Genomic DNA, 27,861 nt, shown 5'->3' with positions numbered 1-27,861 from the left:
ACCTCAGGCTAATTGGTTGCCTCTCCACAAAGGAACCCGTATTCTGGGCTGAACAGCTTGCAAACACCTTCAAACAGAGCAGGAGGACTGCACTTTGAAGTTGCCCAGAGGAGGAGGGCCATTTTGGGCTCTTGCGCACATCCTACGCAGGCGGCTTCCCTTGATGTGTCTGGCACGGCCAACATAAACCTCCCCACACCTAACACACAGCAGCCAGCTTGTGTCCCTGCCCCTGGCAGCTCTGAGCTCACCACACACAGACAGACTGCATCTCCAGTCTGACCAATTCCCCTGGCCATTGCTCCCACACCCTCAGGCAGTTTCCACTCAATATCTGGCTGTTGCAATCCACTCCCCTATCTCCCGATGAAGACTGATTTGGTGGGGATGTCAGGCCCAAAAGAAGAGGCCAACAAGGAGAAGGAGATGTGTGGCATACAGTCATTGAACAGCCAAGGCAGCCTGGACTCCAACAGGGAGGATGGCAGAGCATCTCTCATCCTGACCCTCACACTCTACAATGTGAGGAAGATTGAGCTCTCTAAGGCAGCCAAAGTCTTTGAGGTACAGACCTCAATGTCCCCTTCCTTTGCTGAGCCCTCTCTTCTGTCTCTACTGCCTTCATGTCTCACAGTCTGCACCTCTCCCTCTCTCACCCTTCTCCTGCTCCCTGCCTAACACCTCGTGCTGCCTTCCCCTTTTCCCACTGTCCTGGTTTTGCTCCAGCTGCTCAGAGGGCTGGGCTGGTCTCATGGTGAAGAGGGAGAGTGCTCTGGAGGGGGGGAGCATCTGGGCACAGTGTTTTAGAAGAATCACCATTTCCATTTCATGCAAGGGCTGTTTAGAGCAGATACCAATCAGTTGTTTCTTCCTAGCAGTTGTGGTGGCCGGCATTTCAAGCACTCAGACTGTGGGGATGTTAGAAGACAGAATTTTCTCTGCATATTTGGCAGGAGATACAAAGACTAAAAGAGCTGTGAACCACACAGGCATTATGTAGTCTGGACACTTGAAGTACCCCTACCAGGTGCTCACTCTTATCTGGAAAAATGAATTACTCTAAAGAAAAGTATTGTGCTTGTTACTTATTTCTCACAATTATTTAATGATTATGGTGCTATTATCCATCAATAGATCTGCTTTCATTCTGGCAGGGTTTTAAGTTACCCAGCCACTCATTTGCTATTTCTGCACAGATGAAATTCTACAGTCAACAGTATCTCATCTTTCATCTCCTTCTTTCTCTCCCCAGTGCTATAATGTTTAATCTTTAGCTCTGTCTGTAGTTTAGCTCTTTGTAAATCAGATGTTATTGGGCTTCATTGCTTAACAAAAACTTCTAGTTAATACCTCTTTTAGTCACCTTTTAAAGACATTGTAGAAGTGTGTCTAAACTTACCTGGATTTTCAGTCTTTGGAGAAGCTTCATCATATGAACACTTGGCTCTTGCAGATGTTTGAAACTCAAATCTATCACTTTGAATCCCGTCGAGCCGAAAAGCCCAAGAACTCTGTGGATGATCTCGACATTTTTGTTGAATGTGAAGTTCACAGTGCTGATGTTGGTATCCTTATCACGTCCTTAAAGAGAGTAGCAAAGGATGTGAAAACCAGCAGAGAAGACAAAGGTAAGAAATGTATGCATCTCTTAGTGCAGTTCTTTTGGAGTAACTTTTTTTGTTTTAGCTTCAGCTTCATAATAGCAATTCAGTTTGTCTGGAAAGCCAGTGAGTGTACATTCATTATTTGTCTCTGCATGGCAGCTTTCCATTGCCATTGGTGCAGAAAGAGAGGCACCTTATCATAGCCAGTGGAACTGAGGTGAGAAATGTTCCAGCAAACAGGGAGGTGAGAAGGATAGAACAGCAGAACAAAAAGCTGAGGAGAAGCTAGAAACCCCTCAATGACAGGAAGATTTTGTGCTGAAAGCTGTGCAGAGAACTGATTGTTTCTAGACAACCACAGAGGCAGATGGGTATTTTTCCTGTTTGCAGGCAGGAATGAGTGAATAGAGCTGTTGGAGACCTTTAGTGCAATCCTGAGGTGGCAGATGAGAAGGCTGAGGGTCCAGCTCACAGACTGAGTTCTCTGAGTACAGAATTGCCTTGGGGTTCCCCTCTCTTGACAAGGCCAGACAGATATTCTCAGAGCACTTTTAACTTGCACAGTCCTGTTTGGGCACCTTTGGGTGTTGTTTGAAATTCACTGCCAGGCTAACTTGAAGGGCATCACTATTATCAGGGAAACTGGAAAGCCAAAGAGGGTTTTGGAGCTGGAGAAGAATTTCTTTAGGATTTCCTTGGGATTTGAGAGGTTTCAGACATGCCAGGACTTAGAACTACATTAAAAACTAGGGATTGTTAAAAGAGGGTGTGCTCATGGGTTTTTTTTTTTTTTTTTCTCTGTAGGGAACAGGCAAGATGTGTATGGGGACACAGTGGGACAGCTGTGGTCAGGTCCAGGTTTTGAGGGCATATGGCAATAGATGGCAAGAAAGGCTCCCTGCATGCAGAACCACTGGTACAGCCAGAGACAGAGGCTCAGGAAAAAGTTCTGGGTGCACATAAGGCACCTGTCATACTGGTATTTCTTCCTACTTATCACAGAATTTGTTGTAATGCATGAAAATTACATAATTTCCCCAACATGCATGAGTATTTTTAGATTTGTACTTCTCTAAACTTGATGTTCTTGCATCTAAGATAATACAGCAAAACTTAAATTTAACAGTCAATAGAAAGATGTTTGATGTCTTGTTTAGTATGAGATTAAGGTGACCCCAAATGGACCTTTCTGAGTTGTAACACAGAAAGTCTGATTACAGCATCAGTCTGACCTCAGAAAGCAATATCAACTTTGTGTTTTTCCAGCAATTCTTTTTTTAAATTAATTTCTCATAAATGCTGGCATTTAAAATAAAATTATCACATTTCATTTGCATTTTAGTCACTGTAAAAGCTTCCCACTTCATGAGAAGGAATCTGTTTGGAAATATAGCTAAAGAATTATGTTGCTGCAAAAAATAATGAGCCAGAAGGAAAAAAACTTGAAGATTCTTCACCTCTTTGGTTGCTAGAAATTTTATAAATATCTTGTATTCTTTTTAAATGTTTTCTAACTTTTAAAGGTATGAAAACATAAGACTGCTTTTTAGACAAGATCAAAATATATTCTTAAATCCAGAATGTAGAAATATATTTCTTGTCTTGTGTCAGACAAAAACTACATTTGATCTAAAAAATATTTTTGCCTTCAAAAATTATTTCTACTAATTAAAACTGAGAGATTATCACAGCAACTTAATTTCAGATAATTTTTCTTCCAATCTGCCAGTTTGGCAAGCAAGCAAGTCAACTACTGAGGTGTATGACAATTATGGTAACATGTAGATATGAAAATTCTTAGATATTGATGAAAAGAATCTGTAATCTTCAGCACAGCTTTTAATTTTGCTCTAAAATTTATTTGATTCTCTCTCATTTAACTCTTTCTGCTTTCTCTGCAGTGCCCTGGTTCCCCAAAAAAATCCAAGATCTGGACAAGTGTCACCATCTGATCCCTAAATATGACCCCAGTTTGGACCATGGTCACCCCGTAAGTTTAACATTTTTGTTATTTCATCTTTAAAAGAGAAACTCTCTGTAGGGAGCTTGTTGTAAGGGAAACTTCAGGAGTAAAGAAATACTAATGAAAGAAGAGAAAAAAATCACAGGGGCAGATAAAAGCTCATCTTCATTGGAATTAGCGGCTGCATGTGTCCCTGCAGGAATGGACCTCAAAAGGGTTTTACTGTAACAGCTTTATGTGTGCCCTCTTATCCACACCCTGAGCACAAACTCTAGGAGACGGAAAGAAAAATGCACTGTAGAGTCCTGCTCTAGTGATGATAGTAAGGCAAATTACTGGGAACAAACAAACAAGCAATCTCACACTTATTTCTCATCAAAGTTTTCCAGCTTTAGTACAGATGAGATGCGAGTGAGGCACAGACACAAAAGGGACCCCAAAAGGCCATTTGTCACTTGGCAAGTCAGGTCACAGAAGCATTTTATTCTGTCAAGCATCATAGAGAAGCTATGGAAAGGACAAAAAGAAGAGATATTTTGCAGTGAGAAAAGTAGTGAAGATGTAGATGTGTGTCCACAGAATCTACAAGGAAGTTTTTGTAATTCCCTTCTCTACATGTCTGAATTCCATTTAGTCCCTTTTACTAACCTACACCAGGTTTTGTTGAGAGCTGTGTGCAGTCCTGTGTAATATGAAACAGACCTTTCCAAGTCTATAGTCTATTTTTGAGAATCACTTATTCACTATAATGCTTTAGGAGAGCTTCATGTCCTCCTTAACCAGGACATCTTTCATTCTTCCTTATTTCTTTCTGGGCAAACAGTCCAAGTGTTTGTAATTTTCCTGAGCTAACTCTTAGGCTGTTTCTCATTAGATAAATGAACACACATAGGGAATTCTTTGAACTGGACTAAGTTCCCTCATCCTTTGCCAAATAGAAGGTGTGAGCACTGAAGAGGTTGGGAGAAAGCAGCAGTGGTGCTGAGTTACTGAAGTATTGAGTGAGGATAAATCTAAATTGCAGAATGTAGTGCAATTTAGAAACACCTAACAATTTGAAAACAAGTTACCTCAGGCACTGAACATCACTTGTCTGTGACAGATGGGCTGATTTACCAGGCTTCTGAGCAGGGCTCAAAAACGGAGAGGCTGGAGGAAGGCACAAAAGAAGCTGATGTACAGGGAGCTCAGCAAAGATTTTGTATACACGTTTCCTACCAAATAGACAGTTTGGGTTGTTTCTCTCCCCACCTTCAGTTTGTTCTTTACTGGCCAAAGCAATCAAACTGACATCGCTGTGACACCGATTTCTGGGCCACCCTGTCACTGGCTGCAGGTCCCCCAGGGAGGCTCCTGCTGCCCAGAGGTTGGATACAGAGCCCATGGGACAAAGCTGGGAAGTCACAGCATCTCTGTGAGTCTGGCCCAACAGCTTTCCATGTGTTTTACATGGACTTGTTACAGCCACTGACAGGCAGCTGAATGAACATACTATCCATGACACACGACATCCTGACATGCTCTCAGGATCCAACCCTTTCCTCAGATTCATGCCTACAACACTCATTAACTGCAGGGTTACTGGTATCATTGCTACATTAAAAATTATGTGAATAAACCTAAGGGACAAATTTGGCTTGCAGTACACAAAGTGGTTCCAGTAAATGCTGAATATTTTAGAATAATAAATATTTGTACAGTGATGCTGATCAACGCTGTTTCATAAGTTACATTAGCACACAGTCCCAGATTTAAGTTTTAATTCCTAGTATGAATGATGTAAAATTAAAAGGAATGTGATTCCATGCCTGCATGCATATTCAATATCTGGCAAAGACTGCTTGAAGTTTCAATTCTAGTAAACACAGAAGGAGTAGAAGGAAAATGCTGGTATTCAGTAGGTAAACTTCCCCTTTAAACAGACACCACTGAGTCTGTCTTTATCACAACATAGTAATAAATGGGCAGTGAGAACTGGGTGGGGGGGAGCCTCCACTTCCCACAGATCTGATGGTAGTTCTGATGATTTCTACTTATGCCCACAGCTCTCTCATAATGTAAAACTTTTTTTCGTAATTATTTTCTAACGCAGGGATACTCTGACCTGGAGTACAGCAAGCGGAGGGCGTTCTTTGCTGACCTGGCCTTTAACTACAGAGCGTAAGTACGAGGCTGCTGAGGGGAAGTGCAGTGCTCCACACTGCCAGACTTCATGTCCAAGACATGTCAGAGATGTCATATTCTGTCCATCAGATCACTTTTGAGACAACAAAATTCAGCCACAAAAGCTCTCACTCCATATGAAATAGACTTTTGTCATGACATAGCAAATACATTTTAAGACAAAATCTTAAGATTGCATTCACATATCCCATTCCAGTGCTGGATTTTGTTTTAGCAGATGTGATTGCAATATGATCCTTTATTTCAAATTTTAAGTTCCTTTTAGGACTCAGTCCTGAGCTGAGGCTAATGTTTTTCTAGGAAATTTGAGGAACAATATTTACAAACATATTTTTGATGGTGGAAAGTAGTTTACTATTTTTGGTTTTTTGCTTTTTAAAATGTCTCTGTCTATGCACACTGACTACCTAAAAACATGAAAAGCTCTCAGTTCTCCTGTAAGTGATGGAAAATGTTTCTATCTTTATCTTCACCAGAACTACACTGTTTTCTGATGGGGTTAATCAAAGGTATAGGTACAACTGGTCATGGATTATCAGCCTCATGGTATCCAAGAACTGGTGAAGTCTTTGAAGTCTTGTGAGACTTCTGAATACAGTTTTCTCTCTTCCATCAATTATCAGAGTCAGCACAGCTCAGAGCAGCCCAAAAGCAGAGCTGGACTGACTCAGAGCTACAGAAGAAGCAACAGTGAGGAAGAGGAGAAAAGACCACTCATCAGAGAATCAGTGCTAGCCCACAGTGAGCTCCTGGGCAGCCCTCTGCTCATGGGTTTCCGAAAGCTTCTCTGTGATGGTGCTGAGCTGGTCACATCCTCCAGGGAGGGCTCCTCCAGGCACACACTGTGTTTTGCTTCCTAGATTGCCTTCAGCAGAGGTGATGGCAAGCCTGGAGGTCTCTAATTCCATCTGTGAACCAGAACACAGTTCCCTTTCTCACATATCCCTCTGTTTCCTCCCCACATTGTAACAGAAGAGAGAACACCCACATTAGAGCTGACCAAGACAAATGGATGGTTCATTATTTACTATTTCTCTGTTTCTATTTTCATTATGGCAAAAATTCATGGTGCAGGCAAAAAAAAGCCTGGAAACTGAACTTGAAATCTCAAAACATGTGTCATATTTCTTCTCTTCATTACAGAGGAGACCCTTTACCTCACATTGAGTACACAGCACAGGAAACAGCAACGTGGTGAGTTTGGTACTTTTGGGCCATTCCATAGCAGTCCCAGGAAAGGCTGGCAATGTGACACAGCTATAACCTTTTTAAAATGTTCTTCATCCACCCCACATTTTACTCTTTGGTTAAATGTCATCTTTTGGTCATTTGGCTTTCTGCAAAACATTCTCGGGGCTGGTCTTAACTATTCACTTTCTAGAGCAAAAGGCATTTTCCTGACTATCTCCCTGCCTACAGATCCCATCAGGATATCAGAAGCCAGAAAACATCTGGACCCTATAGAATAACAGACAGGCCTCTAACTCACCATAGCTATGGTGCTGGCAGAAATATCACATTTCTCAAACTTCTTGTCAGGAGAATACGCCCACTCACAGGACAGAAATTCACTCAGAGGACACAGCTAATTCAATATTCACAGGACAGAGCAACCTTGCTTGTTCTCCTTCAAGTATTCATTGTTTTTAACATGAATATGTAGCATTTTCCAAACTGAAAGTAGAGGAAATTTTGAAATACCTTTCTAATACACATTATTTACACTGTAAAAGGGCCTTAGATAACATGTAGATATCATATGAAATTATAGTAAGTTACTGTTACAAGGGTGCAGCATTCCTTCACTGGGGCTTTGTTGCTCCTGAAGGTCTGCCACTCAAAAAAAAAAAAAAAAAAAAAAAAAAAAAAAAAAAAAAACCCAAAAAAAAAACCCAAAAAAAAAAAAAAAAAAAAAAAAAAAAAAAAAAAAAAAAAGTGCCCAAAACACAACCAATGAATTAAACAAAATTAATTCAATTCAAAGTATTTTTTAAAGCACTATGTGAAATATGTGGCAGATTTGAAAGGGAGCAGAGCTCTTCTTTCAAATCCCTCTGTTTCCACTTTCTGCCACTAACTTGAAGATATATCAGTAAGCAGCAGAAATTCCATATTTGTGTGATACTACAAAACATTAATATGTCCAAAAGTCTCAAGTAAGAGTAGAGTCCTGGGATTGTGCAAGGTGCCACATGTGCACATAAGAGACAGTCTTTGTTCAGAAATTTAAATGAAAAGAAGGCCTAAAGGTGGGGGAAAGGAAGAATGAAACCACATTTTCTAACTGTGCTACAGAAAGCCCTGGAACTTAAGTAATTTGCCCTAAATCACATCATCAAAGTTTATTCCAATGCCAGGATTTAAACCCATAGAATTAGATGTCTCATGCCAGAACCTCTCTGGCATCCCATCTCTTTTAATACTTCAAGTAAAATCTAGTTTGCCACAGAAAGCCACAACCACATAAAAACCTTGCGTCCAGCTCATCCAGGAGGACATGCTGTTATTAAGCTCAAATAGGTTTTTATAGCATCTTTCAATAGTCAAAGATTGATGATCAGTGTCATGCTCGTGATTACTACCACCAGCCAACAATCTTGGCATGGGATGGTGTGTGGGAATGTCGTATTTAAGAAAATTTAATTTTGTGTTCTTTCCTGTTTTTCTCTTTTATTGCCAACCTTCGTCATTCCAGCTCTTCTCCACCTAGAATTAGACCCATTGTGGCAACAGAATACACTTTTAAAGGAGTATCTGCCCATTTCCTTAAACAGCCAACCCCAGCAACCCAGGTTGTCTTGTTATGTAAAGCTGTCTCCAAAATTAGCCCTCCCAATTGTTATCACAGCCCCCTGAGGCTGTGCCCTGAGGTCAGCTGCATTACAGCACAGCTTAATTGAGCTGTGCAATTGCAGGGGAAATTCATAGCACAAACTAAATTCCCTTGGTGTCACTCTGAGGAGTTGCTGGATGCCTTCAGTTTGTAGCAACGTGGTTATAAAAATGAAAACCAAGCCAGAGAAGAAATATGACTTTCAGAAAACAGAGGGTACAGATGATCTGAGCTTTTGTTTTCAAAGCAACTTCTTGGAAGGCCCTGAAACTAAGCAGTCAGAGATGCCATATGGGTAAAAGCTGTGTAAGAAAAATGGAGAATTCAGGGGAAAATTATGGGGATGCACCTGTTGCATCCTCATAATGAAGCTGACTAGTGACTTTTTTTTTTCTCCCCTGAAAAATAAGGAAATTTATGTAAAATTAGGTTGTTATCTTTAAAGTCTTTCAAGCATCTGGCTTCATCTTTTGTTAGGATGCTCCTTTCTAGAGTTTTTAATAACGTTGTCTTCCAGCAGTGTCAGCAGCGTACCTGCTCCTGTCTTGACTTTGGAGAGTTCCCTTGGATGATTGTCTTTGGGTAATTCATCCCTGGTCCCTGGGACTGCCTGCATTTCTGTGGTAGCTAATGTTTGGACACACAGCAGAGTGACACTGATAAAAGAGACCATATGTGCACAAGTGTAAACAAGCCTGCTCTCTCTAGTCTCCAGTCTGGGCATGAACCCTGCACTGGTTCAAATCCCACACAACCCCACTGGAGTCAGTAGTATTCTACGAGGAAATAAGCCAGGGCAATGCTTGAACTCTAGTCCTCCTCATTTTTTCCTAATTCCTCCATGGAAATGGCCCAGTCTCCTGTGGCTTTTGCAATAGTGACAGCAGCCACTGTTTCCCTCTGTTCTTTTAATTTTTTTTTCTCCTAAGGTTTTCCTCCCCCGCTTCATTCTGGTTCATTATTACTCCCACACTGCGTAAGACATTTGTACAAATAAAGAGCCATTACCAGGGACTGGCTATCACCTCCATAGCAACAATAGCATCACAAAAAGGAGAATAATAATAATAATGGTAAAAAAAATTACCAAACCAATAAAAGGTCATTTCCTGTACCCAGCATTTCCAAGAATGATCTCAATTTTCATAAAACAATGTTTATAAAGTTGTTGAGACCCTAGGGCCATGTCTGAACAAAAATAACCATTTCTATAAGGTTCTTTGCCATCCTATTACTACTTGCTTATTTTGCAACAGCTAAATATATTTCAAACCACAACTCGAAATCCAAGTACCATCAAGTTTGTGAGAATATTAAAGCCTGTGTCCAAATCAGGTAACATATATTATTTCCAGCTGGTCTCTTTTTGTATAGTGGGATAAATGCTTCAAGAAGCTGGCATATCTTTCAAATACATAGCCTGTGCCAGGCATTTTGAACTTCAAAAATACAAACCTCTTCACCTGTGCTGATATTACCAGTCAGTATCAGAAAAGGTGTTTTCCCCAGAGGCTTTTAAGAGACAAATCTAGGCTAGGCTTCAGGGTGGAAAAAGAGGGAGCAGCACTTCAAGTTGTACCCAAACATAGAAAGGAGGGGAATACCTGATTCATTCCTTTCCTAAACTGAGCAACAGAGTATTCCAGACTCAGCTCTCTTCCTGGGATTTCCCTGCCTCCAACACACTTAGCAAGAAGGTGCCTCACCAAGAAACACTTCTGTATCTGAATTAGAGTTCTGTAATATTGAAGGACACCTTCTGAAGGAAAAGTGAGACAAAAAGCCCTTGTGGTTTGCTACATCCAACCAGGACCAGCTTTCAAGCACCAGCTTTCAAATCCCGAGCTCAGATTTTTAGACCATGACCCCCATGCTGGGGCTCTACATCTCCCTGTGGTCTGTAGATGGTACAGGTGAGCACTGCTTTATTGAGGTGTCTCACTCTATCCAGTTTTGGATTTTCAGGAGAGAAGTCTACAGGAAGCTGAGGAGCCTTTACCCTACTCACGCCTGTTCCCAGTACCTGGATGCTTTCCAGCAGCTCGAGAAGCACTGCGGCTACAGAGAGGATAACATCCCTCAGCTTCAGGATGTCTCCAGATTTTTAAAAGGTCAGTCATTATAAGTTATGGTTTATTCTAGGGTTCCCTGCACATATTTGTGCACCACAAGCCATTTCCTAGGAAACAAGCTGGTGAGCAGAGCTGATGAGCTCTAGCACAGGGCATTCATTCCAGGCACATGGAGGGACCCAGCTGGAAGTTTGTGTGTGTTCTGTGAGTGGCAGCAGCTGCTGTGGCACTAACCAGCTAATCCCTGCACCAGCAGCACTGCAGCCACAGCAGGCACTGCTCAGTACGACTTCCACACTGCCTTTTTGTGGGTATGGCTCTGTTTTATGCTTCTATAGCCATGCTGATAGTAAGACCCAAACACAAGCACAGGTACATACCTCTCAAGCTTTTTTCCTGATCCACCTGGCAGGATGGGGATGTGTGCTAGAGAAGATGATTTCCAGGAGATCCTGCCAGTCAATCAGCAGCTGCCTTGAAACAACTCTGCTTCCTTCTGTCCCTGTAGCACCACTTGTCACACCAAACTTTTTGGTGCCTGCCCTGTGGCTGACAGGAGAGCACAGAGGCTGTGGTGCAAGTCCATAAAGGCATGAAGAGGTCACCTTAGAAAAAGAAGACACAAGTCTGCTAGGCTGACCTGTTAGGGGCTGACTAGCCAGGAGCAGGAGAGTGAGGGGGCCTGCATTGTGAGGCCACAGGCTGCATGGATTCCCAAGGCCAGGTGCTTTCTGTAAACCGCCTGATTATCAAGAATTGCTAAAGAAAGGTGATCTTTAAAGCCTCCTCCTCAGTGAAAAGATGTGACAGAGAGAGGACAGCTTATCACCATGATTAAATACGCAATAAAAAATATGGCTTAGCTTTAAATAAATTGTACTTAAATGCAATACTCAGGAAATCCAGTGACCTGCTCCATATAAGAGTAGGGAACACCAGTCAGCTTGAATAAGCTTTCTGTGTCTGAAGAGTTTTCTAAGCCTTTGGAATTTCTCATGAAAATAAGTTGTTTGATGACAAGGTTTTCATTGCAAGTTCAGTGTGAGGGAAGGGAGGGTTGTCATGTGAAAAGCATCTTCCATGAACACCCTTGCATCCAGCTGTAGGAATTTTTCTGTGTAGGCATTGTGTATTTTCTCATGTATTCTCACTTCTATTCAACTACCCATCTTACTTCCCTCTTATAATAACTGGGCTGATAAATATTTTTTCTCTTGAAGTAGTTGATTGCATTTAATTTACACAATAGCTGACAGCAGGGAGTTCCAGGAATTGTGATTCTGATTTGATTATCACAAATATTCATATCCTTCAAGTGTATCAGGTGATTTCAAAATGGGAGGATTTAAGGTAGTGCAAGGCTATGGTGCCATAATCCTATCTGCATTGCTCACGTTAGTTGACAGGATTTGGTTACCTGGAGTCTGCTCACTTCCTTTACAGGCTCTGGTTCTAAATATTCTCTGTGTCATAAAACAAAACAAACTAAACAGCAACTCTGACAAACCTGTCAATAAGTTTGGAAAGATGTTCTCAGTGAGTTTCAACTCATTACTATAAACATAAGGTGTCTACTATAAGCTAATTGTATGAACTACCTGGGAATGAGTATCAAGCATTTCAGAAGTATTTTATTCCATTCTGAAATGGACAGCTAAGGAAAATGTAGAACTATTCATAGTTCTTGAGACCACCTACAGTCATTAAACTGTAGATTAAAATTGGATTACTTTAGCCTACAGGTTATGTATGAATGAAACAAATTTTTTTCAGAAGAGCTGTGTTAACAGCTAGACACAATTAAGAGTGAGGAATGTATTTTAGTCCCGTTGAATGGATGTCTTGGCTCACTTTCCTCTAACAAGCTCATTTCACTATGCAGAACATTTTCTAGAACAGCATGAAGATTTACATTATTGCAAGGCCCAAACTCTGAGTTTGAGTCTGAGTCAGAAGCACCTGCAAGGTCTAAAATCTGACCAAAAGTTAAAGCATGTTGCTAAGGGCATTGCTCAAACTCCTCTAAAATGCTGTCAGGCTTGGGGCATTGACCAGTTCTCCAGGGAGCCTGTTCCAGTGTTTGACCACCCTCTCAGAGAAGAAATGCTTCTGAATGCCTATTCTGAACCTCCCCTTGTACAGCTTTGAAAATAATAAAACATAGGAGACAGAGAGAGAGGATAACTGGAAAGAAAGTGATCATGTTAAGAGCAGCCCACACAGCCAGATAAACTTCCTTCTTCTCTATAGCTTAGCAGTATCTGTGAACATAAGAAAGCAATTCCTTTTGATATGGTATGACATCTGTCTGTTTTTACCTATTAGTGAGGCTGGCTTGAAGAGAAATAAACTGTACTTCATAAATATTTCACAATTACTTAAAGGGAATTAAGCAGTTAACAGTGTGATCGCTTACAGATGGCAAGTGTTTTCCTAAAGGGTTAACTAGATGAACCTAGGCACATCTTTCTTTCTAGGAAAGATGTTTGGATTGAGACAGTCATTGTGCTCCACAGCTGGAAGAAATTACAGCCAGTGAACTCAAGCAAGCTCACACTACAATGCACAGGCTGCCTGTATACACCAGTTTTTAGGCCAAGAATTAAACCTTGCAGATCACTTTAGGTCAACTGCTCAAGACCTTCTCTGCAACACACTTTGATTTCCCAGATATTTGGGCAGCAGGTCCAACCAGCCACACCCCCAATTCTCTGCTGGTTGCTGGTTTTATTGTGCAGTCATGAACAAGGAGTTCAGGTTTTGCAGATATTACCTTCAGCAGATAAATTTTTTCCTAGGGCTTTTCAAGGCAACTGGCCAAGTCTGTTCCGTCAGCAGACTGTCTGATTCACTGGCCTCTATTTAAAAGGACATCTCAGGGAACACAAGCTGTAATTTTCATTTTCCCTCCTTCTCCTCCAACATGGATGCTAAAGCTATATAAATTTCCCTAGACTCTTTCATAGACTTTCCAAAATTGAGTTACTAAGGTATTGGTTTTCATATCATATATTTTTCAGCTAATGTAATTTTCACTCAGAATCCAGCCCAAAGATTACCAGATTTTGAAATGTTCACATTCCTATGGAATGGACCAGCAAATAGACAAAGGTAGATAATCTCCACAGGATTTTAATTGTTCATTTTTGAGGCAGTTCTGTACTAGTTACCGTTGAATTGAGGGGAGCAATAGAAGATATCTGTGGCAAATGCCCACCACCTAGTCCATCACAATGTCAGAAAGAAGCACTTCTTGCTGTCCTCTCATTCCTCTATTTCTTCTATATTTTGTCACTTTGAATTTTTTTTTCTTTTTTCTTTCTCTGGGTGTTTTGTTTTGTTTTGTAATGGGAGAAGTACTAATAGTCTGACAGAGTAAGACAAGAAATTCTGGAAGATACATGAAAAAACAGACCAAAACAAATCTCATAAATGGCTTGGTTTCTGGGTGGGATTTTTTTGTTTGTTTTAAAAAGGAAAAAAAAAGGTTATAGGCTTCATGACACAATAGAATATGGGTGAAGAATTGAGAATAAAGCCATTTCTGATTTTTTTAAAATGCAGTTTTATTTTTTCATGAAGATGAGATGTCATTTACGGGAGCTGAGAATGAAACACAGATTTTGAATATAGGACTTCAAAAAGATTATCATTGGCTCACTTTGAAAGCGGTGATTTTCAGTTTTCTGAGCTCTGCAGACCACCAGCATGTTTCCCATGGAAATGTAGAGTGTGTGTTCTATTGACCACCAGACTGGTTATTTTTTTGGTTATCTCTCACAGTCCTTTCCAATAATACAGGGTGCTCTGGGGTAACCCTGGATGTACAAGCTGAAATCACAGTGCAAAAGTGTTGCATTCTTCTGTGTGCTGGTCTGTGGACATGTACAAAGCAAAAGACCTATGATCACATCACTGGGGGGCTGTGCAGTGGGTTCTAGACAAACATAATGGTATAAAAAAAAAACAAAGAAAAAAAAAGAAAAAACACTGGTGTTGGAATTTCAGGATCTTTCTTGTTCCAAGGTCAGGGCAAACAATACTCAGGAAAGGTTGTTTTTGAAGTCTCACTCTGAAGTTTATTGTCCTTATCTATTACAAACTCACGAGGTGTGAGTTCTCTCTAACAAGTCAAGAAAGTGCCCTAAAATGGTATCTGTTCAAGGCTATTTAAGTCCTAATTACCCAATAAACAGTTGACATCTATATTATTTATGCTTCTAACCTAATTATGATCACCCAAAACTCGTAATGCAGACATCTTTCATCTAATTAGAGAAAATCACCCAGATCCGTGAAGAAGGAAGGAGAAGGTAAAGAAGAACAACTTGCCTCCATCCTAAAACCTCCATCTTTCTTTGTATTTATTTCTATATTCTACAACCCTAAACTTTAAGTTTTCCACCCTGTTATATTACACACTTCTGACCAGCTACACACCCGTAATCCCAGTGCTATTAATCAATTTTGGAAGTCTTCTCCACAGCCTCAGGTCAAACACAGTGCTCTCTTGTGGGTCTGTGCTTTTCAGCACAGAAAGTTTGAGATTCTCAGCATCCAGGGTTCCAACACACCAGAGGCAGGTTCTGTCCCCTGCTTGATCTGAAGGACTGTGAGTGACCTCAGACACACCTCTGTCATGTGCAACGTAGAGAATTGTGTGTATATGTGCAAAAATGCACACTGGGGTGGGCAGTACTCCCACACCTTGTGAAACTGCTATGGAATGCACACAGGACGGATGGATAGGTGATTCCATGTTTCAGGAACTGGTCCTATACCAGCACAGGGGCACATCAATCACGATAAGCCAAGGTGTGCCTGCTATGCTTGGTGGAGGGAACTATTCCAACAGAGCAGGAAGGACCCTGAAACCACTTGGCTAAAGTAAACAAGCTGTGTAGTTAACCCTAGAGACAGCTGAATTTGGTATCCCTTCCCTTTGCAGAGAGAACAGGTTTCCAGCTGAGACCAGCTGCAGGACAGCTGTCTGCTCGTGACTTCCTTGCCAGCCTGGCATTTCGTGTCTTTCAGTGCACACAGTATACAAGGCACTTCTCTTCTCCTATGCATTCCCCAGAACCGTAAGTTTGATGCCCTGACATAATTCCATCCTTCTGAATGTGTTGGGGATCATTCTCTTGGGACTGGCTCTGGAGTTCCATCCAGTAGTCTAAAGAATAAAACAATTTGAGAAACTGGTAGCTGGAGAGTTAGAAGGGGAAGTCATGCATGAGAGGGTGTGGTTCTCTGTCTATTTTGCAAAGTTGTCTGGGCAAGGAAAAGACTAAAGAATATCTGGTTTAATCTTTTCATCCTGCCTTCAGTTACCATCTGCTGGGGTTTGATTTCCTGCTGTGAAACTCTCCCAGTAAGTGCTGGCCAGACAACAACAATTACATTTCATGAGAAATTACAAGTTCACACAGACGCTTTTGTTGTATGCTGGGACAAAACAGGGACCTTTCAAAGATGTTGTGACATAGAAGGTTAGTGCCCATGCCATCCCAAGGAGACAATAGATAAGGTAGCAGGGGGCAGCTGGCTGCCTGTGGCTGGAGGAAATGCTCTGATCCTTGCAGAGCCAGGCCAGGTATGAAGGCAGTCGCTGTGGAGTGGCACTCACGCCAGCTCCCTTTGGGGTCTGTTGGCTAAAGTCCTTCACAGGAACCTCATGAAGGGCAGGAAAGGAAGCCTTTAATAAACAAAAAGGTCACTTATTTTCCAGAGACTGCTGCCATGAGTTGTTGGGTCATGTTCCCATGCTGGCTGACAAGGAGTTTGCCCAGTTCTCACAGGTAAGAACAATTTCTGCTGACCCTTTAACCAGCTGCTCTGGATAGGAGAGCAGAGTGCCTTAAATACACACAGCTCACCATGCGATGCAATTCTAAGGCTGGATTGTGCCTGAGTCATGACCTCCAGGCGTGGTGGGCTAGCAGAGACCTGGGAGATGTTTCCTCCAAGGGAGGGGTAGCACTGCTCCCTTCAGACACAGTGTGAAAGGAAGGGCAGGCAGAGCTTGTGGGACTTCTCTGTGGGAGGGCTGTGTCAGTCTGGGGAAGGATGTCTCTGTGGGGCTGCAGTCTGAGCTCTGCTGACCGAGCTGCTCCCCTGGCTTCCTGTCCTCCACCACGTGAACCTACACAGCTGAACCTCCAAGCTGGTTCTGTCTCTGGATGTACATTCTTGTCTCACAAGAGACTTTAATTGTGTCCATCACCATGTCATTCATCAGAATTGTTTTTCCCTTTACAACTCGCCAGATTCTCACAGCATTGCTCACACTGGCAAGGAGGCTCCAAAAAGCAAACAGAGCTTCTTTGTACAATAAGGGGCTATTTAATAGGAGCAGTCAGTGTCAGACCCAAATGAACTCAATGACCTCTCATAATTAAAGACTTCAGAATTTTGAGTGCTCCTCAAAACCATAGCTGAGGGAAGAAGACATCTCATTGTCCAGGCTTATCAATCAGTGGCCAGTGTGGAAACTGGGGATAAGATCGGACGGGTAATATGATGTAGGTCCCAACGTGACCTAGGTCCCTGAATAATAAATTAAATATCTTTAAAAGAAAATCAGTTCACCTCATATGATGTGGTTTACAGTTGTATCAACTTAAATACATGCCAGTTACCATTTTGATCATAAATATTGGTTATCAACAGAATCAAAAGAGTAGTCATCCTAGTCATCTATAATTTATTCTGGAAGAAACCTATTCAGTTCAGCTCAATAATGGAACTTAAGACATATTAAAAATAAAAGACTACAGGAATTTCAAAGATTTCAATTTTCTTCTTTTCCTATCAATAGCACAGACTATACAACATGATATCACATTCAGTGAATTTTCACATTTCACTTTTGGGTCCCCACAAAGCATTCTCACAGTTGAAATTCACCCCATGAAATTCTTTTTTGCTCCATTCAGTATGAGACAATGAATGGTGAAAATGCCCTAGTTCTGTTTGTTTGTTGCATGACATGGCTCCTGGGATAGCAAAAAAATGAGATATCTACAGTTTCCTATTGTGAGAATAACATTTAACAGGGAGCACAGCTAAAAGTAAACCGAATCATCCCTGTACAGATCTGGCCTGCTCATAAGGGCTGTCAGAAAGAGCGAGGGACAGAAAGGTAATGGCAAAGATAAAACCCACCTTTGCTTCCTTCCTTCTCATGACTCCCTGTAAATTTTTGCCTGGTGTAGATAGTCCAGCATTAAGACAAGAGGTGGTTAATTTTACACAGAGAACACTGAGGATTAATCACTCATCTAATGTGGCTCCCAGTGGTATGTAGCTGGGGGCCAGGGAGAGGTAGGCATCCTGGAAGCCATGGAAGGTCATTTTGGGTGACAAAAACAATGAATAGTTCATGCTATTCATGCTAGAAATGATGTGGCCCTCCCCCTTCCCCTCTTTCTCTCCCTTGGGCTGAATAATCACACTAGTGTAACACTGTCTGCTTGCTTACTTGCTTTAGGATATTGGACTGGCTTCTCTTGGATCATCTGAAGAGGAGATTGAGAAACTGGCCACAGTAAGTACAGATGGCAGTTTAATATTAGAGGCAAGCCCCAAATGATTCACTGCATATCCCTTGCTGTGCAGGGAAGGCTCTTTTTGTGCCTCAGACTGACTACAGAAATGGGAGCATCGGCAGGATTGTCTCTTCTCCTCCACAAGTTAGGAAGGTGCTGGAGTAGGGACTAGAATCCCTCTGGGGGAGGCCAGAATGGTGTGATTCTACTTGAAGAAATGCTTACACTTCTTGATTTTATAAGAATATATTTCTTAAGCTAAGTTTGTACAATTTCAAGCATAGGATGGTCCCAACTCACATTCCAGATTCACCTAAAACATTAGATACCCAGTGTGATACCTGTATTTTCTCCTACACGATGTGCAGGGAACCATCACAATTTGGTTCACCCCACATTCATTAACCTCACCAAATGGGTGAGCACTTAAAAACAGTTTGGGAGCAAGTACTGCCATTCATTTCTGAGTCACTAGGCTCTCTGCAACCATCAAAATTATCTGTACAGCCCCTTACTGCCATCTTAACTTGTTCTGAAAGTTGTCGGGAGACCAGGTGATTTTTTTTTTCTGATAATGGCACCCATTTACCAGTCTTGATGATTTTTTCAGAGCAGGAGAGGAGCCTTACCCCACCGAGCTGTGTGACACTCACTTAGTATAGGTAGTGAGTGAGAGAAGAATGTCACTCCTGAAGTTCCCTACCCAGTCCAAAGTCTCACTCTGGAAGGAGGTTGTGGCTCACCTAAAATCCATCTGCACATATCCATCCTTGGGTTAGGACTAAGTAAAACCACCACTATTTTTGAAGACTGCTACAAGTGCTGAATCCTTTGTGATTTCACCCAGGTCCTGGACTGGTGAGGAGACAGTGACAGTCCACATTTCCTCTTCCACTACCCGGGTCTAGAGAGGCTAGAGTGAGATTAAGATCCATGGCTTTGCTTGGGTTAAAAAATTCCAAGTCCCAGAGAGCCATTTTGCATCATTCCCCAGGACTTGGTGAGATTGGGTTGAGGCCTGTGGTTTATAAAGCATTCCTCTGCAGGCACCTCTTCCTGAGCCTGAACTGAATAGGCCTAGACAAGAGATAGAAGATCAGAATTAAGACCAGAAGAATCTCTTGAATGGGTCTCATGAATGAAACTTTCTTAGCATCATCTAGGGTTTGGGAAGGTAGAATAAGGGCACTTTTTTAAGAGCTCCCTACAGTTCAGGGCCTGTGAGAATACAATTTTGTAAGTGCCATTCAAGTATTCTGAGCAGTAAACCTATTCTGGATTAACATCCCAATAGTCAAATGTTTAAAATTTCTATACCTAATCTAGGCTCACTCTTTGAGTTCCTTTTCTAAAAAGTGAAGATAGAGGAGAAGCTGAAGTGTATTCATTATCCTGACATGAAAGATTATCTCTCAAAATCCCTGTCATTCCCTGTTTTTCATAAAGACAATTTTGGTAACTAGCTTAGAAGTTTCTTTAAAGAATCTCAAAACTGTTGTTATGGTCTAAAACATTTGTAAGACAAATTTTGAAATGCCGTTATTTCGTTCAGCCCCATTACTTCTCTAAGCAGGTGGATCCATGCACCAGAGATGAGAAACTGCCGGTGTCCTTGTCATCCAGATTGCCACTAATACATTTTTAACTCTCTTAAAATAGTGAGAGCTTGAAAGAACCTCGCTATCCAAAATCCAAATAGAGGATATTTTAAGAAACACTAAAAAGAATTCCTTCTCCTCCCATGTCTCATTCTGCAGTCAAAAAAGCCTCCTGCAATATGAAGAGATACTAAAAAGGCTTTCCGTTGTGAAATAATAAAAATCAAGGTTATTAACAGAATATAAACACATAATTATGTGCTGAACTGTAACGAAAGCAACTCAGGATCCTGCAAAAGGAAAGATCCTGGCACGTTTTTAGTTCAGTGATAATTTTTTTTCCTGAGTGGGACAACAAGTTTTGAAAGATTACATGTTACGTTTAGTCTGTTATATGCTGAGGGAAAAAAAGTATTTTCTTAAAATATGCAATTATAACATTTGAAGACCCAACAGTATTAAGTAATGAGGATAAAAGAAAATTAAAGAAAAAATGAGAAGCTTAAAAATTCCTGCCTTTTCAGATTCTTTTTCACAAGTTGTTCTTATTCCCAGCTTTACTGGTTCACTGTGGAGTTTGGTCTCTGCAAGCAAAATGGATTGATCAAAGCTTATGGGGCAGGACTGCTTTCATCTTATGGGGAGCTGATGGTAGGTGTCAAATGTTGAAAATATTGAAAGATTTCTATAATCCACTTTCCTGAACTCTGGTAAAAGCAAACTATGTTTTTCTACAAAAATTAGTATGATTTAAAATTCAGATTTTTCTTTTGCAAAGAAATAATTCTCCCTTCACAGAAGCTACTGCATAGCAGAAAAGCGACTGTGGTATTGTACCTGTCTTTCATCTAAAGAGATGAAATTCAATGAAAGAAACCATCCCATAAAACATTAGATTTGCTTCTTCCTGCTTCTGCCAGTAGTGATGCAGCTGACTTTGACACAAAATTCACGTTCCTTTCTGAATTACTCACTAGAGGGCAATATTATGCCTATTATGAGCTTGGCTATTTTTTCCATGCCACTGACATTCAGACACATATGAACCAGAAAGGCACTGATTGACTGGACCAAATGAAGGGCAAGGAAATAGGAAAGAGCATGGATACTGATAAAAAGAAATTGTTTTAGTATTTTTTGTTACTAAATACATTTCAAAACTAATGTCAGCTCTAGTTTTACATAGACCTAAATCTGCAAGCACAGGTTTCGTACTGACTTGCTTAGGTAGATTAACTGTAGAAAGAGGACTTGTACACTTTTACAGAAAGTGGGTTTCCCCTCCTTTGACCAAACAGCTGATAGGAGAGATTAACTTCTCCTTAATTTTGAAGAGCACTGATGCAGGTGATCACTTTCTAATTGCAGAAGCCCTAAACTGGTGTCCGTAAGGCTCAAATACTTCAAGCTGTGCAGATATTGGATGATATTTTTTAAATTGGTAAGAGCCAAAGGAAAATAAATACCACTCTTTTAAATCATTTTTATAAACCAGAAACCTTTTTTCTTTTTCATGAGAGATATATTTTAAGTTTAACACATAAACTCAGCAGCCTAGCAGCCAGATGCATGATACATTCACATGGAATTGTGGCTGAATTAGCATAGCTTGGACTCCCTGAACTGGAGATAGTTGGGTTGTCATGACAATAAACATTTTACAAAACTCTCCCAGTTGTGTACAGGTCAGCCCACTTCCCAGTCAATTGACAGGAGGAAAACCAACATTTTGATGTATCTCAAGGCATTTCAAGTAGGAGTCCCCAGAGAAGGGCAGCTGAAATTAACACAAGGAAAGGGGAACCTTCCCAGACAACAACCTTCACTTTTATCACTTGCTGAGTTTAAGATTGTTTTTTTCTCACAACGCTTGCAATTTGGAGATTTTTGTGAGGTAACTCTGTGGAGAGCTTTCTCTCCTGATAAGGTGAAAGGTCTGCATGTTCATTAGCACTCTAGAGGAATAAACACCACTTCCTTTCTACATAGCAACCTGATCTTGGCCTGATTGCTCATCAGCTTCACATTGAAGCTGATCAACTACTGCTGAAGCTACTGTTTATCTGGGAATCCTTCCGTACCTCTTATTTTCACTGACGATAAACAGGAAACATAAACTTGCTTTTCATTTACCCGGTAAAACCAGAAACATCCAATCAAAGCACAATTCAAGGCCACATTTATTCTACTCTGCCTAGCTTAATATTTTATGGTTCTAAATCAAGTTCATTTACATGTTAAACAGGGTACTAAAGGGCAGTGGTAATCATATTGCTGATATTTATGTAGCTTTCACAGCAGTATGCATGACAAAATCCATCTGATGTGGTTACTTCCTTTTTCTGTTTAAGCTTTACTCAAATGAAAGTAAAAATCTCATCAGAAATGCTCCCTTTTGGTGTCTGTAGTCAAACTCAGCAGACTTGTACTCTCTCTTCTCTATTTCCACCCTTTCCCTCCTCAGGCACCAACAAGCTCTTCTGTTTTTGGTTAAAACCATGGGCAAGGACTGCTTGTGCACAAAACTGTGCTATCTACATAGAACAAAAACAAGTACAATCTCAAATTCCCTATCTCTGAGGCTGAGAGGGAAGTCCTAACTGTTCCTGAGGTGATAAATGGCAGGTTTTTGTCACTACTTTTATCACTGGTAATTGTTGAGTAAAGCTACAGGATAAACTTTGGATAAAGCTGGGTCTACCTCTGTGTTCATCCATCATATTAGTGAAAATACATGCAGGAGTGATAGCATTTGTACTCAACAGGTAAAGAAGAGGATTATCCCCCTTTCAGCGTGTTCATCTTGTATATAACACCAAAATCAGAAGATGAGCAAGCAGTTAACCAGCAGTTCTGCTATGAACCCTGCAGAATCCCTTTGTGAGCTCTGCAGGTTCCTCACTGTGCATCTTCTGGGACAATGCTTTAGTGGTTCTGTGCAAGTCACCTTGAGCTCCTGAAATTCAACTTGTACACAAGTTAATTATATCCATGACTTAAGTGCTGAAGTTTCCTTCTTTAGCTGACTGATTTAATCTCATTGATGTTTATTTAGAACAAAACCAAAATACAGAAATATTTCCGTTTACTCATTCTAGTCTGCCTGTGCATCTGATTCTAACTTCAGTGTAGACACTGGCAGTGTGAGTAAAGTGGTGAGGTCCAATGCCTAAGCACCTGTTAGCAAATTGCAAACCTGTACCAGCTGCTTCTTTTACAGCTAAATAAAGAAAATGTGTAGTGCAGTGCCTGTTTCATATAAAGGATTTTTTTTCAGAAATAAAGCAGTGTCTAGGCATATCTGTCAGAGAAGATGACGATTGGAAGATAGTGAGGCTCATGATAGACTTGGGTTTGTTGCTCTAGATAAGTTTTGTTGCTGCTTGGCAGAAAGCCATTATCCAACCTAATAATTCTCATAGTTTTCTCATGGGACCAGACACAGAGTTCTTCATGGAGCTCCCAGACTTGATTCCCTGTCATTTAGCTGATCAACATCTTTGGCACAGGCAGTGAAGTTTTGGCACTTTGTTGGCAGTGAACATAGAAAATCTTGTAGGAATCTCACTGCAGGTCGTGTGTTGAAGGAGACACACTGCAGCAGCCTGGGCAAGGGAGGGGTTTCCTTGGACCTGAAGACTTCTAGGCCAGGAGCAGCAGAATGGTTCAGTCAGCAAGGAAGGAATAAGGGCATTAATTACTGAGGTTAGATGGATGGCTACAAGAAGATAACAACTAACCAGTGGGAGAGGGCAAGCAGCAGTCACCCGGCTTATGTTATATGAGAATTTAGCATCAGCAAGAAGCCTGGGAACATCCCTGAGCTGCAGCCTGGACTGACTGACTGTGGGTGTGTGACTGTAACCAAGGGAACCACATCCTGACTACAAAATCTCTAAAACATTTCCCTTTTCTCCACAGCACCCACTCCTACAAGTTTGAAGTCAGCTTCAGGTAGATATTTTCTGCGGATGAGTTGATCCTGCCTAAACTCAGGGCATAATTTGGGGGTAAGGCAGAGGATGAGAGGAAGAGCTGGGCACTTCTGCATGAGTCTTGCACTTGAATCCCTGTTATCTAACAAAGCATTTAGTAACAGCAGCTAGGTATCAGAAGGATAACCATCCCCAAGTCTAAACTGAGCAGTTGTAATGTGTCTGACTGCTGGCCAAACTTGCCTCCTCTGAACTGTAAGAATTCCTCCCCAAAAGCTCTCAGTATTGCACTGTTTATTTCACTATATTCTGTCAGCTGTTCTGCATTATCCCAAATGCTTCTTCTGTTAACACTCAGCTGGACTCTATCCTACATACTGTAAAATCTTATGGCTCATACCACAATTTTGGCAACACTCAGTGCTACATATGCTTTTCTTGCAGCACACCCAGTACTTAACTTGTAGAGGCCTTTAAGGCCATCCGGTTTCAAGCTGAACTTCCACTGAAATCAATGGGATTTCAGTTCTGCTTCAACACTGACAGTATAGTGGGACCCCTGTCAGGTTTTGAGTTACTGAAATCTTTTCCCATTAGTTCCCCAGAGCTTCTAAGATTCTAAGAGCAGCCTCATGTTTGTGTATACCAACCATCTTAGGTTGTATGAGTGCTATCCAAGGTTTACTCTTCAATTACACACTGCAAATGAAGAGCAAGAAAAACACCATCTTTTAGATATTCTTGGGAGGTTTTGGATTTTGGCTTTTTGGGTTTTGTTTTGTTTTTTTGTTTTTTTTTTTTTTTTTTAAGCCTGGTATTTATTTCTGCACCAGTTCATTGAAATGTCTAAATATGTGCTTAGGAGTACTGTCTGAATTTTTCCAGCTAGCAGATTGAACTGAAAGTCTTGAGCAGCATCACCCACTCTTACCAGTTACTTACAAGTAGCATCCTGAGAGTTGACATTTGGATTATAAAATAGTGAAGGGAGTCTCCTGAAGACTAGGGAAGAAGAGAGAAAGGGAAAGAGACAGATCTCAGAGAAGGGTGGGTGCTAAAAGAATGTCCCCAGGTGAATGGGGCCCACTGTCCAGTCTGAAGGTGAGAAAAAAGGTCTCAACACTGATGGGATGAGCTCCTTTCTCCATTTGGTTTGTACCCAGGACACTTCACCAGCCTGGCCAGCTGGAGACCCAACAGGCTTTTAGGAACATTTGTGATACAGCTCAAATGTCTCTGGGGCTGAGCTATTCTCAAGTATCTCACTTGGGTTTCAGGGGCCAACAAAAGTGTTTGGGAACTCACTTTAGACCTAAGCAGAGCTGCCTTCCCAGGACTTTGTGCAAGTGCCAGACTGGTGGCTGGTTTAAAGGGTATTTCCTGTACTTGTAAACAAATTATGTAGATGTACCTTTGACTGCAGCGTGGACAGAGGAGGCTTCTATAAGCCTCATGTTTGCCCGGGGCAGGCAATGTAAGAGAACAGTAGGAAAACACATACAAGGACCTCTATGGGTTCAAAAATACAAATGTGCACATGCTGTATAGTGTTATTTATATATTGGATTTCAGGGAAGATTTTAGGTTGCTGTACTGGCCTGGGAGCTGTGCATACAATACCAAAAACATTCTATCTTCTGATCTTTATTGCTGTAGGAAGCATGAAATTTGTGACAAGGGCTAGAGGACTCTAAAGTAATGCTAGACAGGACTGTGAAAATTCTGTGTTACTATTTGAAAAAAAGCAGCATGATATTTTTTTATTTTAGTTATCTATATTTTGGGGTGTGGCATAGAGTTTTCCCTCCCTGTCTGAGGACATGGCTGTGCTATCCAGTTGCACATCACTGTAATATAGGAAATATATATTTCTTTTTTTTATTTAAAAAAAAATAACTTTATTATTTGGTTTATTAACTGCTAATTATGAAAATCAGCTCTGACGTATGAAAGAACAGGACTTTATATTACCCCTAACTATTCCCCAAAGAGAATTTTACTGCCCAGCAGGAACTAATTCTTTCTCTGTTCATTCACCTGCTCTAACCGGTGTTGTTCCTGCTGCAAAGTATGCTTTGTCAAACAAGCCAGAGTACAAGCCTTTTGATCCAGAAGTGACTGCAGTTCACCCCTATCAGGATCAAGCCTTCCAGCCTGTATATTTCATAGCAGAAAACCTTGAAGATGCCAAGGTCAAGCTTCAGTAAGTGAAGTGTTTGTGGGTATTTTCATTGAGGGGCGCACACTGGGTTGATTCTTAATCTCAAATACATTTATTTATGTATTACTGCAACAACCATGCCAGGCTGTCTCGCTGCATCTGCATAGTGGCTTTTGTACAACAAAGTTAAGCATGAGCTTGCTTATCTCAGAAAAGGTTCACAGAAAGCTAGAATTTATTTTTGCTATGCCCTGTCCCGTGCTTCATCTTAACAATGCTTCATTTTAGCACCTTCTGAAGTAAATTCTGTAACTGAACTGTGAGAGTGCAATCCCACCCTGTGTGCTAGTCCATACAAACAGGAGGTTGTGAAGAACTGATTTACCCAAGGTCACATGGAAATTTCATAGCAGCGTCTGGAATTAACAAGGATCAGCAGGGGGCTTAAAAACAAGATTGCCTTTCTCCTCTGATTATATCTGCACAAGAATCCAGAATCAGCATTCACAGGCAATCTAATTTCTACAAAGTAGCTGTCTGCACCCTAAATAACATAATTTCAAATTAGCTTGAGGTGTTTCTAAACACATTTCCTTAACTGTGTGATGTTATGCAGTAAAGGATTGTATTTTTTTTTTTTTTTTTTTTTTTTTTTTTTTTTTTTTTTTTTTTTAAAGTAAGCGGGGTTTAAATTCTGGCCTTCGTCTCCAACAGTTAGAACAACATGACCAATTCTGGCTGGAGGCAGGATGTTGGTTGTGGAGCTACTGGGGAGCATGCAGGAGCTGAAATGAGGAATTTATTAGAGGAAGAGAGCCTGAGCCAGACTTCTTCCCTACTCTCCTCACCTCTTCCCCAGAAGCACTCTCTGCTGAGGCTATAGCCATGGTTAATTAGGCTCATCATCTTAAATCTAAATGTTCATATTAAATTTTTAATACATGTAAAAACATGGGTGAGAACTCACTGGCAGGAAAGAGAGGACTTGCAAAGTATTTGACTCAGGCAAACCTGCAAAGAACGTACGAGGACAAGGAATACACCACTCTCAGGCATGAAGATTTTTCATACATTTTTTCAAGATAGTTGCACAGCCAAGGCTGCTCAAAATAACTGAAAGCACAAGAATCTGTCAGCACGGAAGACATAAGGCAACAGCAATACAGGGGGTTCCTACCAGCATGCACTTAATGGAAATATTGTAGAAAATGGCAAGCAATCATGTTTTTTCTTTTAATAGAGACAGAAAAATAGCCCAGGATGCCTAGTATCAACAGGTTTTTAGAATATTACACAGAAAGAGCTGCTCCAGGTTATTTCTTGGAAGTGAAGGCGGCAGACATGCTGTGCTCCTGCATTCCTCAGCTTGTGGTTGTAATAACTCTGACTTGTGTGAACGCAGAGCTGTGAGAGCACAGACGGGACTCAGCCAGCCAGGCTGAGACCAGGCACTGCAGATCTTCGGGGCTGCAAGTGGTTCAGCCGTGGGCAGGGTGTGCTGCACCAGGCAAAGCTCAGAAGAAGCAGTGAGGAGGTGTCACAGCAGCCTCTGCTCCCCAGTGAGGCCAGGACTGCACCCTGAGAAATGAGGTCCTGCAGGTTTTGCACTTGAGGAAATGCCTTTTGAACCAGAAGCTCTGTCCTGTCTCCCCACAGGAGCTACGTGATGAAGATCAAGAAGACTTTTGCTCTGCACTATGACCCCTTCACCAGCAGCATAGAGGTGTTGAACACACCACAGAAAGTCAAGAGGGCACTCCACCAGATAAAAGAGGAACTGGAAAACTTCTGCTTGGCCCTTGAAAACCTCTCTTAAAACCCCAGCAGTACATCTCACCTGTCACTAAGATAACTGTAGGTGGTGCTAGCACTTGAAGGCTTAGTGATGAAGTTGTACTCACAGGCAGAAATTTTAAATGCACAAACCAGATCAGTACAGGTAATCTTTTCAAGTAATTCTTTTC

General features: G+C 41.2%; 1 protein-coding gene across 1 annotated transcript; it reads left to right on the top strand.

Annotated features, from left to right (window-relative positions):
• The first annotated feature begins 366 nt into the window (after window positions 1-366).
• Window positions 367-27,713, top strand: LOC121332934 (tyrosine 3-monooxygenase-like). The gene is made up of 12 exons (XM_041398867.1): window positions 367-564; window positions 1,454-1,628; window positions 3,506-3,594; window positions 5,660-5,727; window positions 6,895-6,945; window positions 10,550-10,695; window positions 15,605-15,740; window positions 16,385-16,454; window positions 18,146-18,202; window positions 20,357-20,452; window positions 25,806-25,939; window positions 27,554-27,713. Exons 1-12 carry the CDS (start codon window positions 367-369, stop codon window positions 27,711-27,713), a joined length of 1,380 nt encoding a protein of 459 aa, XP_041254801.1.
• The last annotated feature ends 148 nt before the right edge of the window (window positions 27,714-27,861 follow it).

The sequence above is a fragment of the Onychostruthus taczanowskii genome, unplaced genomic scaffold (assembly GCF_017590055.1).
Source record: "Onychostruthus taczanowskii isolate IOZ18803 unplaced genomic scaffold, ASM1759005v1 scaffold15, whole genome shotgun sequence".
Classification (NCBI taxonomy): Eukaryota; Metazoa; Chordata; class Aves; order Passeriformes; family Passeridae; genus Onychostruthus; species Onychostruthus taczanowskii.
The sequence above is the reverse complement of the archived record's forward strand: the minus strand, read 5'-3'. Positions and strand labels throughout refer to the sequence as shown.

Coding starts and splice junctions, on each gene's coding strand:
- LOC121332934 (XM_041398867.1), top strand. CDS start 367: ATGAAGACTGATTTGGTGGGGATGTCAGGCCCAAAAGAAGAGGCCAAC. Junction 15,741..16,384: donor CCTATGCATTCCCCAGAACC/GTAAGTTTGATG, acceptor CTTATTTTCCAG/AGACTGCTGCCATGAGTTGT. Junction 18,203..20,356: donor AGATTGAGAAACTGGCCACA/GTAAGTACAGAT, acceptor TCTTATTCCCAG/CTTTACTGGTTCACTGTGGA.